The 13,305-nt window shown below is 43.2% G+C and overlaps 1 protein-coding gene across 1 annotated transcript in view; it reads left to right on the forward strand.

Moving 5' to 3' along the window:
- The first annotated feature begins 280 nt into the window (after positions 1-280).
- LOC139584252 (cGMP-inhibited 3',5'-cyclic phosphodiesterase 3A-like) overlaps positions 281-13,305 on the forward strand; it is a 255,801-nt gene continuing 242,776 nt past the window's right edge. Inside the window, exon 1 of the mRNA XM_071415872.1 lies at positions 281-2,004. Within this exon, the coding sequence (XP_071271973.1) occupies positions 1,015-2,004 (990 nt within the window). The 5' untranslated portion in view covers positions 281-1,014. The remainder of the gene's footprint in view (positions 2,005-13,305) is intronic.

A 13,305-nucleotide genomic window follows, 5' to 3' on the forward strand; every position in this document is an offset into this window, starting at 1 on the left:
AATATTGATGCATACATGTTTATGCTTTTCTAGCAGGGACAGCGCCTAATCCTATACGGTGAAGGTTTGGTAGTGAATGATTTGAGGGTTGCACTTCGCTTTGCACCCCTTACTCCTCATCTCCCTATCTACCCATCTACTCTACTCGGGTGAAAGAGCTTGAGGCACGAGAACACTCACACCCTCACGCACGGACATGTTCAGAGTTGATGACTAACATATACAACAGCAAGGCACAACGACCTAAAAGACCGATGCACATGACCACCGCAATTAACATTGGGAATTCTCGGAGGCAGCGGGTGCTAGTGCTTGTGGAATAATTCGGTTTCTCTAAAAATGAACGGATAAGTGTTCAATTTATGACCGAGAGCTCGTGTGGCGTCGTTAAAAGCTACACCTCGAAATATATTTGTGTTTTTGAAAAGACAACTCGTGGAAATATTAATAAGGAAAGTCGAGAGAAGATAAGAAAAAAACATCAAAGAAGTGTGACTGTGTGAGAGACAGAAGCATCACAAAAGGAGGGCAGGTAGCGCGCAGCGCGGGACGTCTGTGTTGATGATGATGTGATGCGAAGACTGAAAGACGTGTCCTAGTTCTGCTCTCCCTGCAATATGTCATGAGTTTGTCTGTGACTGAAGCCTCCTGCTGCCTCAGTACATATCGTCTATTTTTGGGGGTATTTCATTATTTTCATTACTGTACGTGAATAAGAAACACAGACAGAGGAAAAACAATCCGGAACAGTGTCACCTTGTCACCGTGCGTAAATGGAGACTCGTTTGTATGACCGTGTGGTGAAATAAAAGCCGACCTATGTAGCCGTTAATTCTATTGGCGCGCTATTATTTTTTAAATGTATGATTGTGTCAGGGTTCTTAGTTCGTTCCGTCAATAGCTCAGCATCGGTAATAACTCATGCCCTGTCCCATTACCCGACAGCCCCTCTGGTCTAGAGGTAGCTTTTATACTGCTTCATAGGCCTACTTCCTTAATACTGCTATATGAGTGATGGCAATGCCAGTAGTAGAATCTGACAGTAGCAGTGGTGTAGTACATCTACGGAACCGTAGCAGTAACCGCACCAGCGTTCGCGACAAAACCTCCAGGGCACCGGAGCGCAATGGTTATGTGAAAACAAGTTTCATCCAGCCACTGCCGGACAGTCGAGACCGAGATGGTGATGGCTCATACGGGTCGTGCATGGTGAGGCTCGTATTCAAGATATGGAGTTGCCAAAGACTCCGGTGTGTAGTATGTGTGGGCTCACTGTCTGTTTTTCTCGCTCTGGTGGTTAAATTAGCCGACTGGAGGACTGAGCTCAGTAGCAGTGGTAACAGTAGGCTGCACTCCGGCTCTCCTGTTCATTTCGTGTCAGGCTGCGCAGGAGAGTTGTTGCTAACTCTCTGGCATCTGATCTCGCCTGTATTTACCCTCGTATGTGCCTTCTTTTGGGTGGGTTTGTATTCGATCCGCTGCGGAGTGCTTATCCAAACCGCCCTTTTCCTCCTCACTCTTTGCCACCTGGGAGAGACAGCGGCGTGGGCTCTCGTACACGGCGGGACTTGGACGGATGAACAACAGCCGTTTTCCTTCAGCACGTCAGCGGCCGCGGTCGTGCTCGCCTGCCTGGCAACCGGCACACTCATGGTAGCGCGGCTCAAGCACGGCATCTCGGTCATAGTGTTCGTAAGCGTCGTTCGGACTATCTCGCTCATCTCGCTGCACAAAGTCCGGGCCACTTGGAGACCTTACGTGGCGTACCTGGTGGGAGTGTTGGGCATCCTACTGGCGAGGTATGCTGATAGTCTACTTCCGAACCAAGGGATACCCAGGGAGGGCTGTACCCCCTCTGTGACTGGGGCGAGGGAAGGGGACGAGACCCCTGTGTTTAAAAGGCGAAGGAGGTCCAGTTCTGTGATTTCCACAGACATGGCACACAGTCAGTCCAACAGCAAGTCACACAGGAGGACCTCGCTGCCATGCATTCAGAGGGACCAGGTAAGGAGCTTTTTTCTTCTTCTGTCTGTCTTAATATACTGTACGGGAGTCCCGTTGGACTTGGCGGACTGTATGGCTGGTTTGTTTGTGGCTCATTTTGGGCTCTTCCACAGACGTTGGTTTGATTAGGGCTGTATCCAAACGTGTATTCAAGATAATGGAATAATAAAAACAACAACAACATTATAATAGAAACAATATGATGTAGCCTATTATTAGTATTATTGTTATTGTTGAATAGCATTAGTTTATTGCAAAGTGTTGCTGAGTCTATCATTAATTATGGCTATATTATATTTATGCCTGAATGACAGGCCTACTATTGACGTTATCAGCAACGAGTATAGTAATAGTAAGAAATATAGAGATGATAATAATACTATTATTATTAATATAAAATAATACATCATACTGTTATTATCATTTAGTAATTTTTCTATTGAAATTATACTTTGAAAATACCAGTGCTTCTTCTTTGCTTGATAATAGTCACTTTGATGATACATTTCCTGTTTTATAATTTTTTTTCCGCGTGCGTTTTGAGTATGTGTTTGCTTTGAGATTGCTATCTGGACCGCTATTATTCTGAAGAGAGCTCGCTAGTCGTATTCCTCCGTCATAACCGTTCAATAATAACACAACTCTTAACGGATTCTATCTTCTCTTGGATCTCTCAAGTGTTTGCTGTTGTGTAATTTAAAGCTGCCATATCCCCGTAGTACAGTATATTTTCAACATTTTGATTGATGTCTTACAGAGTGCTTCATCAGAGAATATACCCCAATAATGGTCTGAATTTGAAATCGAAGTTTTTGATTTATTTTCACTCATAAATTGGTACATTTCTATGTAATTTCATCAGTTATCATTTTCCAGTGTGGTTTTTCCTCCGATATTTGTTTCAGTGACTTGACGCTGTTGAAGGATCTAAGTACAATAGAATATATCATGATTAATTTGGAGTTCTCTCTCTGTCTCTGTCTCTGTCTCTGTCTCTGTCTCTCTCTCTCTCTCTCTCTCTCTCTCTCTCTCTCTCTCTCTCTCTCTCTCTCTGTCTCTCTGTCTCTCTGTCTCTCTCTCTCTCTCTCTCTGTCTCTGTCTCTCTCTCTGTCTCTCTCTCTGTCTCTCTCTCTCTCTCTCTCTCTCTCTGTCTCTCTCTGTCTCTCTGTCTCTCTCTCTCTCTCTCTCTCTCTCTCTCTCTCTCTCTCTCTCTCTCTCTCTCTCTCTCTCTCTCTCTCTCTCTCTCTCTGTCTCTCTCTCTCTCTGTCTCTGAGTTTTAATGGAAGTCGCTATAGGTAGAATGTGGATGTTATTGGTTCATCTCATCACTAAATATGAGCACCTTATAATTCATTTAAGACAAAACTATAAATAATTTACAGATGTATGGTATTGTTAATGAAACCACTATCATCCACTTCGACTTAATGTCAGAATTGAGGTGTTTCATGTATTTTTTACTAGGGGATGGGCATTTGAAATTATATCAGTATTCGAATATAATATCAGTGTACTTTTTCGGATTTCGGGATAGTCGAAGTACATGTGTTGTATTATTAAAATGTTGTTGTTGTTGTTTTTGAAACTTAACTTCACTGGAGACTTGCTCTTGCGACTCCAGAGAGCCGGTGCGCTGCGCTCTGCTGGTCTCATCAGAAGGGGGGGGGGGGGGGGGTAGAGAAGAGCAGGGGCCGATGTCTGTTACGGTCTATGTGCCAAACCATCTCCTGCTAATTAGACAAACTTGTTGCTGCCATAGGTTATCTATCATACCATCTGGTAGTGCCTGACTTAATAATAATAATAATTGATTGGATTTATATAGCGCTTTTTCTACCAACTGAGGTACTGAAAGTTTTTACATAGTAGGTGGAAACTGACCTCATCCACCACCAATGGGTAGCATCCACCTGGATGATTCACAGCGACCACTGCATCAACTCGTTGTAAAGAAGCTAGCGTGCTACAGTAGCCAGCTAAGTTAGCCAGCTAGCGAGCTAAAGTAGCAAGGTTAATAGAGGCTGTTTTGCTGAGCTCCCCGTCCAATGTCTACAACAACTCCGTTCATATGAAACAACTACCTGTTGGTTGATCATTGTAGCCTACTCCAGCTCATTTAGCCAATTCAATTCCGCAATTTCAACTCCATTTTACATTGGTTAGAAAACAATGGCGGTCAGTGCCGTTTAAGGACGATTAAATGTTTTCATAAACACGCTACAAGCTTGGCACACCTGTATTTGGGGAGTTCCTCCCATTCTTCTCTGTAGATCCTCTCAAGCTCTGTCAGGTTGGATGGGGAGCGTTGCTGCACAGATATTTTCAGGTCTCTCCAGAGATGTTCGATCGGGTTCAAGTCCGGCCTCTGGCTGGGCCAATCAAGGACATTCAGAGACCTGTCCCGAAGCCACTCCTGCATTGACTTGGCGTTCTGCTTAGGGTTGTTGTCCTGTTGGAAGGTGAACCTTCACCCCAGTCTGAGGTCCTGAGCACTCTGGAGCAGGTTTTCATCAAGGATCTCTCTGTACTTTTCTCCGGTCATCTTTCCCTTGATCCTGACTAGGCTCCCAGTCCCTGAAGCTGATGCTGCCACCACCATGCTTCACCGTAGGGATGGTGCCAGGTTTCCTCCAGACGTGACGCTTGGCATTCAGGCAAAATAGTTCAATATTGGTTTCATCAGACCAGAGAATCTTGTTTCTAATCTGAGAGTCTTTAGGTGCCTTTTGGCAAACTCCAAATGGGCTGTCATGTGCCTTTAACTGAGGAGCGGCTTACAGCTGGCCACTACCATAAAGCTCTGATTGGTGGAGTGCTGCAGAGGTGGTTGTCCTTCTGGAAGGTTCTCCCATCTCCACAGAGGAACTCTGGAGCTCTGTCAGAGTGACCATCGGGTTCTTGGTCATCTCCTTGACCAAGGCCCTTCTCCCCTGGGCCAGCTCTAGGAAGAGTCTATATGGTTCCAAACTTCTTCCAGTTAAGAATGATAGAGGCCACTGTGCTCTTGGGAACCTTCAATGCTGCAGACATTTTTTGGTACCCTTAGCCCAGATCTGTGCCACGACACAATCCTGTCTCTGAGCTCTACGAACAATTCCTTCGACCTCATGGCTTGGTTTTTACTCTGACATGCTGTGGGACCTTATATAGACAGGTGTGTGCCTTTTCAAATCATGTCCAATCAATTTAATTTACCATAGGTGGACTCCAATCAAGTTGTAGACACATCTCAAGGATGATAAATAGAAACAGGATGCACCTGAGCTCAATTTCGAGTCTCATAGCAAAGGGTCTGAATACTTATGTAAATAAGGTATTTCTGTTTTAGTTTTTTTTTATACATTTGCTAAAATTTCTAAAACCTGTTTTCATTTTGTCCTTATAGGGTTTTGTGTGTAGATTGATGAGTAAAATCAAAAATTGTAATACATTTTAGAATAAGGCTGTAACGTAACAAAATGTGGAAATATTCAAGAGGTCTGAATATTTTCCGAATGCACTGTAGATGCACACGGTTGCCTGCATCTTGCTGATATAGGGTGTAATCATTAGTCCGTATAAGATTTTTTTTTTAACAAGCTACAAGTGTGAAACGCGTTTCGGCTACCAGTGCATCTTTTTATGGGGCACATTTATAAAAACTGTCATAAACTGTTGTTTTATTAAAATGTGGAATGTAATGGTCTATCCTTGTAGGCAATGCCGCATAGATCATTACATTTAATTCTAGACAAAGGCTTTAAAAAAAAAAACACCTGTCTGACACACACACACGCACGCACGCGCACACACACACACACACACACACACACACACACACACACACACACACACACACACACACACACACACACACACACACACACACACACACACACACACACACACACACACACACACACACCCTATTCCCTATGTAGTGCACTAATTACCAGGGCCCATGGCACCCTATTCCCTATGTAGTGCACTAAATACTAGGGCCCATGGCACCCTAATCCCTATGTAGTGCACTAAATACTAGGGCCCATGGCACCCTATTCCCTATGTAGTGCACTAAATACTAGGGCCCATGGCACCCTATTCCCTATGTAGTGCACTAATTTCCAGGGCCCATGGCACCCTATTCCCTATATAGGTTCCCCTTGTCAAAATTAGTGCACTATTATAGGAAGTAGGGTGCCATGTCAGATGCACTAATTTTCGTATCAAAGAGTGTCATTGTGACCTGGGTCAGGAGCAGTTAAGAGGGACGAGGTTAGGGACATGTCAGGCTGCTGTGGCGGTATAGGCTATGTATGGCCAGTCAGCCACTTGAAATACAGGCTAACCTCTCCTCTCCAGGTTGGTTGGCTACAGATGGAGAGTTTGGTTGTTTGTTCTGCTTTGCGGTCCCAGTCAGTCGGCACATGTCTTTTCGCCTTCTCCTGAGCAGAGCTGTGGTGCTAATAGGGTTTGAGCTATTATTACCTTATTTTTACCTTATTATGACATTATTATCACCTTATTATCACCTTATTACACTATTATCACATTATTGTTACCATATTATCACCTTATTATTACCTTATTATTACCATCTTATCCCATTATTATTACCTTATTGTCACCTTATTAGTACCTCATTATCACCGTATTACATTATCATCACCTTATTATCACCTTATTATTACATTGTCATTACCTTATTATCACCATATTATTACATTGTCATTACCTTATTATCACCTTATTATTACCATATATTCACCTTATTATTATCTTATTATCACCTTATTACATTATTAGTACCTTATTATTACCTTGCCATCACCTTATTATTACCTTATTATTACCTTATTAGTGTCGTATTGTCACCTTATTAGTACCTCATTATCACCGTATTACATTATCATCACCTTATTATCACCTTATTATTACCATATTATCACCTTATTATCACCTTATTGAGAACACATGATCTTTTACAAGAATGTGCTTTTTGCTTATGATAAGTTAATTCAAATGATCTTGCTACATTATGAAAAGATGTGCCCATTTGATCTGCTTGACTGGTTGGGTACAATACGAGTGTTTTCGTGTGTCTCATCTTTTAAAATGGAAACAGCCAGACATTTCCAGAATATTCCTCCTAGAGGAATGTGGCCAGCGAGGGGATGCTTTGTTTTTGTATGATGAGCGATGAGGCAGAAAATGGATTTAGATGGGTTTGAATTATGTTGTAGGCCTACACTGACAGGATTATATACAAACTAAGATCTGCTTGTAGAAGGTTTGATGACTCAAATTCAGTCAATTAATGTCTAGTGTTTTCTGAAAGGGCGACGTTAAATAACTGCCAAAGAGAAAGCAAGCGTTCACATACATACAGTATAATGATTTATAACTTGTTATTTGGCATGTATGTATGAACCTTTATCATAATCTTATAAATAGACTTATAATATGTAATGTTTCACAAAATTGCCTCTCCTCCGGTGCTAGTGGTCATGTGCTGAAGGTAACTTTGAGGTTTTCGTCTTCCTCCATTCCACTCAGTGATTCCTCACTGTCAGCTAAGGAAGGTAATGGATGGCAATATCCACTGGAGAGGAGAAGATTATAAGAGTCTCTCGCCGGGTCAATCACGACCAAATCCCCCGACCACCTGAACAGCTGTTTCCCTCCGTGCCGTGTTACCAAACTGGCCACCTGGTCCACGTTGATCTTCCCACTCATAGACTTGGCACTTTGCTCTGTTCATCCACGGACTATGTAGCCTGCACTATTCATCAATAGACTATGCACCCTGCACTATTCATCAATAGACTATGCACCCTGCACTATTCATCAATAGACTATGCACTCTGTACTATTCATCAATAGACTATGCACCCTGCACTATTCATCAATAGACTATGCACTCTGTACTATTCATCAATAGACTATGCACCCTGCACTATTCATCAATAGACTATGCACTCTGTACTATTCATCAATAGACTATGCACCCTGCACTATTCATCAATAGACTATGCACCCTGCACTATTCATCAATAGACTATGCACCCTGCACTATTCATCAATAGACTATGCACCCTGTACTATTCATCAATAGACTATGCACCCTGCACTATTCATCAATAGACTATGCACTCTGTACTATTCATCAATAGACTATGCACCCTGCACTATTCATCAATAGACTATGCACCCTGCACTATTCATCAATAGACTATGCACCCTGCACTATTCATCAATAGACTATGCACTCTGTACTATTCATCAATAGACTATGCACCCTGCACTATTCATCAATAGACTATGCACTCTGTACTATTCATCAATAGACTATGCACCCTGCACTATTCATCAATAGACTATGCACTCTGTACTATTCATCAATAGACTATGCACCCTGCACTATTCATCAATAGACTATGCACCCTGCACTATTCATCAATAGACTATGCACCCTGCACTATTCATCAATAGACTATGCACCCTGTACTATTCATCAATAGACTATGCACCCTGCACTATTCATCAATAGACTATGCACCCTGCACTATTCATCAATAGACTATGCACCCTGCACTATTCATCAATAGACTATGCACTCTGTACTATTCATCAATAGACTATGCACCCTGCACTATTCATCAATAGACTATGCACTCTGTACTATTCATCAATAGACTATGCACCCTGCACTATTCATCAATAGACTATGCACTCTGTACTATTCATCAATAGACTATGCACCCTGCACTATTCATCAATAGACTATGCACCCTGCACTATTCATCAATAGACTATGCACTCTGTACTATTCATCAATAGACTATGCACCCTGCACTATTCATCAATAGACTATGCACTCTGTACTATTCATCAATAGACTATGCACTCTGTACTATTCATCAATAGACTATGCACTCTGTACTATTCATCAATAGACTATGCACCCTGCACTATTCATCAATAGACTATGCACCCTGCACTATTCATCAATAGACTATGCACTCTGTACTATTCATCAATAGACTATGCACCCTGCACTATTCATCAATAGACTATGCACCCTGCACTATTCATCAATAGACTATGCACTCTGTACTATTCATCAATAGACTATGCACCCTGCACTATTCATCAATAGACTATGCACCCTGCACTATTCATCAATAGACTATGCACCCTGTACTATTCATCAATAGACTATGCACCCTGCACTATTCATCAATAGACTATGCACCCTGCACTATTCATCAATAGACTATGCACCCTGCACTATTCATCAATAGACTATGCACTCTGTACTATTCATCAATAGACTATGCACTCTGTACTATTCATCAATAGACTATGCACCCTGCACTATTCATCAATAGACTATGCACCCTGCACTATTCATCAATAGACTATGCACCCTGCACTATTCATCAATAGACTATGCACCCTGCACTATTCATCAATAGACTATGCACCCTGCACTATTCATCAATAGACTATGCACCCTGCACTATTCATCAATAGACTATGCACCCTGCACTATTCATCAATAGACTATGCACTCTGTACTATTCATCAATAGACTATGCACCCTGCACTATTCATCAATAGACTGCACATTGCTCTTTGCACTGCCTTTGTGCTCCGCCACGGATTGACTCTCACATATATACACTACAAGGCCAAAAGTATGTGACACTCCTTCAAATGAGTGGATTCTGCTCTTTCAGCCACACCCGTTGCTGACAGGTGTATACAATCGAGCACACAGCCATGCAATCTCCATAGACAAACATTGGCAGTAGAATGGCTGGTACTGAAGAGCTCACTGACTTTCAACGTGGCACCGTCACAGGATGACACCTTTCCAACAAGAAATTTTCGTCAATTTTCTTGCCCGCTAAAGCTGCCCTAGTTAACTGTATGTGCTGTTATTATGAAGAAAAAACGTCTAGGAGCAACAACAGCCCAGCCGTGAAGTGGTAGGCCACACAAGCTCACAGAACGGTACTGCCGAGTGCTGAAGCGTGTAGGGCCTAAAAAATCGCCTTACCTCGGTTTGCAACACTCACTGTTCGTCGGGAGCTTCATGAAATTGGTTTCCATGGCCGAGCAGCCGCACACAAGGCTAAGATCACCATGTGCAATGCCAAACGTCGGCTGGAGTGGTGTAAAGCTTGCCACGATTGGACTCTGAAGCAGTGGAAACATGTTCTCTGGAGTGATGAATCACGCTTCACTATCTAGCAGTCCGACGGATTAATCTGGGTTTGACGAATGCCAGAAGAACTCTACCTCCACGTGTGCATAGTGGCAACTGTAAAGTTTGGTGGAGGAGGATTAGTGGTTTGGGGCTGTTTTTCATGGTTTGGGTAAGCCCCTTTGTTCTAGTGAAGGGAAATCTTAACGCTACAGAATACAATGATATTCTAGACGATTCTGTGCTTCCAACTTTGTGGCAACAGTTTGGGGAAGGCCCTTTCATGTTTCAGCATGACAATGCCCCTGTGCTACAGCGATGTCCATCCAGAAATGGTTTGAAGAGATTGGTGTGGAAGAACTTGACTGGCCTGCACAGAGCCCTGACCTCAACCCCATCTAACACCTTTGGGATGAATTGAAACACCGACTGCGAGCCAGGCCTAATCACTCAACATCAGTGCCCGACCTCACGAATGCTCTTGTGGCTGAATGGAAGCAAGTCCCCGCAGCAATGTTCCAACATCTAGTGGAAAGCCTTCCCTGAAGAGTGGAGGCTGTTATATCAGCAAAGGGGGGACCAACTCCATATTAATGACCATTATTTTAGAATGAGATGTTTAGATGAGCAGGTGTCCACATACCTTTGATCATGTAGTGTATTTCCTCCATTGCACATCATCCTGTTAAAATGTTTATCTTAATTCTTTCTCTACACATATAGTTCTAATGTAGTTTTAAGCTTCAGTTCTCATAGTGTATGTGGATTGTGTAAGTTCTGGGTCTATATATTTTGTCCATATTTTCTGTCTAATGTCTGTCTTTAACTCTGTAGCTGTCACAGCGCTATTCCACTGAGTCATATTCCTGTAGATGCAACAGTGTTCCCTGGAAGCTGCAGCAGTAGCCCAGAGACCGCTTCCCCTGAACTGGCAGGCAGGAATAGAAGCAGGGGTTTGAACTTGATTCAACTTTCTAGAGCAGTTGTCACAAACCGGTCAATGATGATCGACTGGTCGACGTCCAAGGCATTCCTAGTCAATCGTTAAACATTTCTGTAAAAAAACAAAACAATAATGCATTGTGTTCCTATTTTTTTTTTTATCCATCTTGGGCTGTTGTTGGTAGGTGCACCCGATTCAGCTGCCCTGCACGCCGGGTAGGAGAACTGTTGCCATTTTTAACCATTTCACGTGTCCGAAGGTACAAACTCTGCCTTGTTGATGTTTAAGTTCTCACTCAGCACTGTCAACACTTTGTATTCAACACTTTTATAACCCATAAAATGCTCGTTCTTCCTATTTCCACTCAGTGCTACAACAAGCACTGCAGCAGTATTGAATTAGTAGGAAAGTGTATAGGCTTGCATTGTTGTTATTATTTGCGGCTTGGGTCTTTTTTAATATTGAGGAATATTTCGCTTTCTCTGTTCATAGGAGTAACAACATGAATTTAAACATGAGTCAGAAATAATGCGATGTAACTGGAGTTTCACCATCATTTGGAAGATGGTGTCCCTTTTTGGGGAGGGAGAGGGGATAGAGAAGAGAGGGAGAGGGGAGGTAGAAGAGAGGGAGAGGGGAGGGAGAGGAGAGGGAGAGGGGAGGGAGAGGAGAGGGGAGGTAGATGAGAGGGATAGGGGAGGGAGAGGGGAGGGAGAGGTGAGGGAGAGGAGAGGGGAGGTATACGAGAGGGATAGGGGAGGGAGAGGTGAGGGAGAGGTGAGGGAGAGGAGAGGGGGAGGAGAGGTGAGGGAGAGGGGATGGAGAAGAGAGGGAGAGGGGGAGGGGAGGAGAGGGAGAGGGGAGGGAGAGGAGAGGGAGAGGGGAGGGAGAGGAGAGGGGAGGTATACGAGAGGGATAGGGGAGGGAGAGGAGAGGGGGAGGAGAGGTGAGGGAGAGGGGAGGGAGAAGAGAGCAGAGAAGGAGAGGAGAGGGAGGGGAGGAGAGGGAGAGGAGGGAGAGGAGAGGGGAAGGAGAGGAGAGGGAGAGGGAGGGAGAGGAGAGGGGAGGTATACGCGAGGGAGAGGGGAGGGAGAAGGAGTCAGTCTGCTGCTCTCTCCCTCCGTTGAGACTGACCATCAGATGCAGGCACCATCCCCCCAGTAAAATAACGATAAAAAGCAAATTATTTAAATGTATGCTCACTCAGCTGTGCTTCACAAGTAATACAACAACTGATCTGTTACCGGTATAACCATATAGCCTACCTCAAATTTTGAAATATAATTTAAAAAAATGACGCGAACAACAAGGCTTTGGCAGGGCAATTCAAGCAAAGCCAATATGCAGTGATAATATATTGGGCCTATAGCCTACTGCACAAACCTCATCACTACAGAACTGTTAATGTTGCATAGGAGTACGCTTTTTAAGTCATGTTAAAAAAATCTGTGGTAGATCTCGGCTTGCATTTCGACTCAAAGGGATCTTGAGATCTTGAAAAGGTTGGGGACCACTGTTCTCGAGTTTTCCCTGTTGACACTACCAATATTTCCCTTTGTTGAGGCAATTGTGATCTAATCAACCCAATACTAGCCACATTCAATGCAACATACTGTACCGAAACAAAACAGACAATGCAAGAGATTTTGTTGTAGGCAGAACACATCGAAGTAGAATTCTGTTACATTGACACTCACTACTCAGCCGCCTGTGTGGCATAACCAATCAGAGCTGCAGTAGGCCTATATGCAAATAGACCACTGCCATATATGGATCGGTGCCATTTACTTTGAACTGCACTGTGTTTACAGCTGTGGTCAAGAGTAGATGCTCTTGTTTTGAGATCAAAGCGAAAGCTGCATGTAGACATGTTGTTTTGACATGACATTTTGTTCATATTCTTTGCTAGTTAGTTAGTTATTAGCCCAGTTATAGATAATTTGTAGTCAGCAATAGAGTTAGGGTTAGTGATTGCTTCCTACAAGAGCACAAAACGTATGCATTTCTAGACATCTTTGAAAAGCATAACCTAAAATTGTCTCGTCCCAATTCCATCTCCTCGTCGTTGTGGGATTGTGTGTTTCAGTCATCTTTGGTCTCTTCACCAGTGGTTAATGTGTCTGACCAAGGGCATGTTCTTCATCGTCAATTTTGACTCCTTCTGGAA

Source organism: Salvelinus alpinus, chromosome 9 (genome assembly GCF_045679555.1).
Source record: "Salvelinus alpinus chromosome 9, SLU_Salpinus.1, whole genome shotgun sequence".
NCBI lineage: Eukaryota > Metazoa > Chordata > Actinopteri > Salmoniformes > Salmonidae > Salvelinus > Salvelinus alpinus.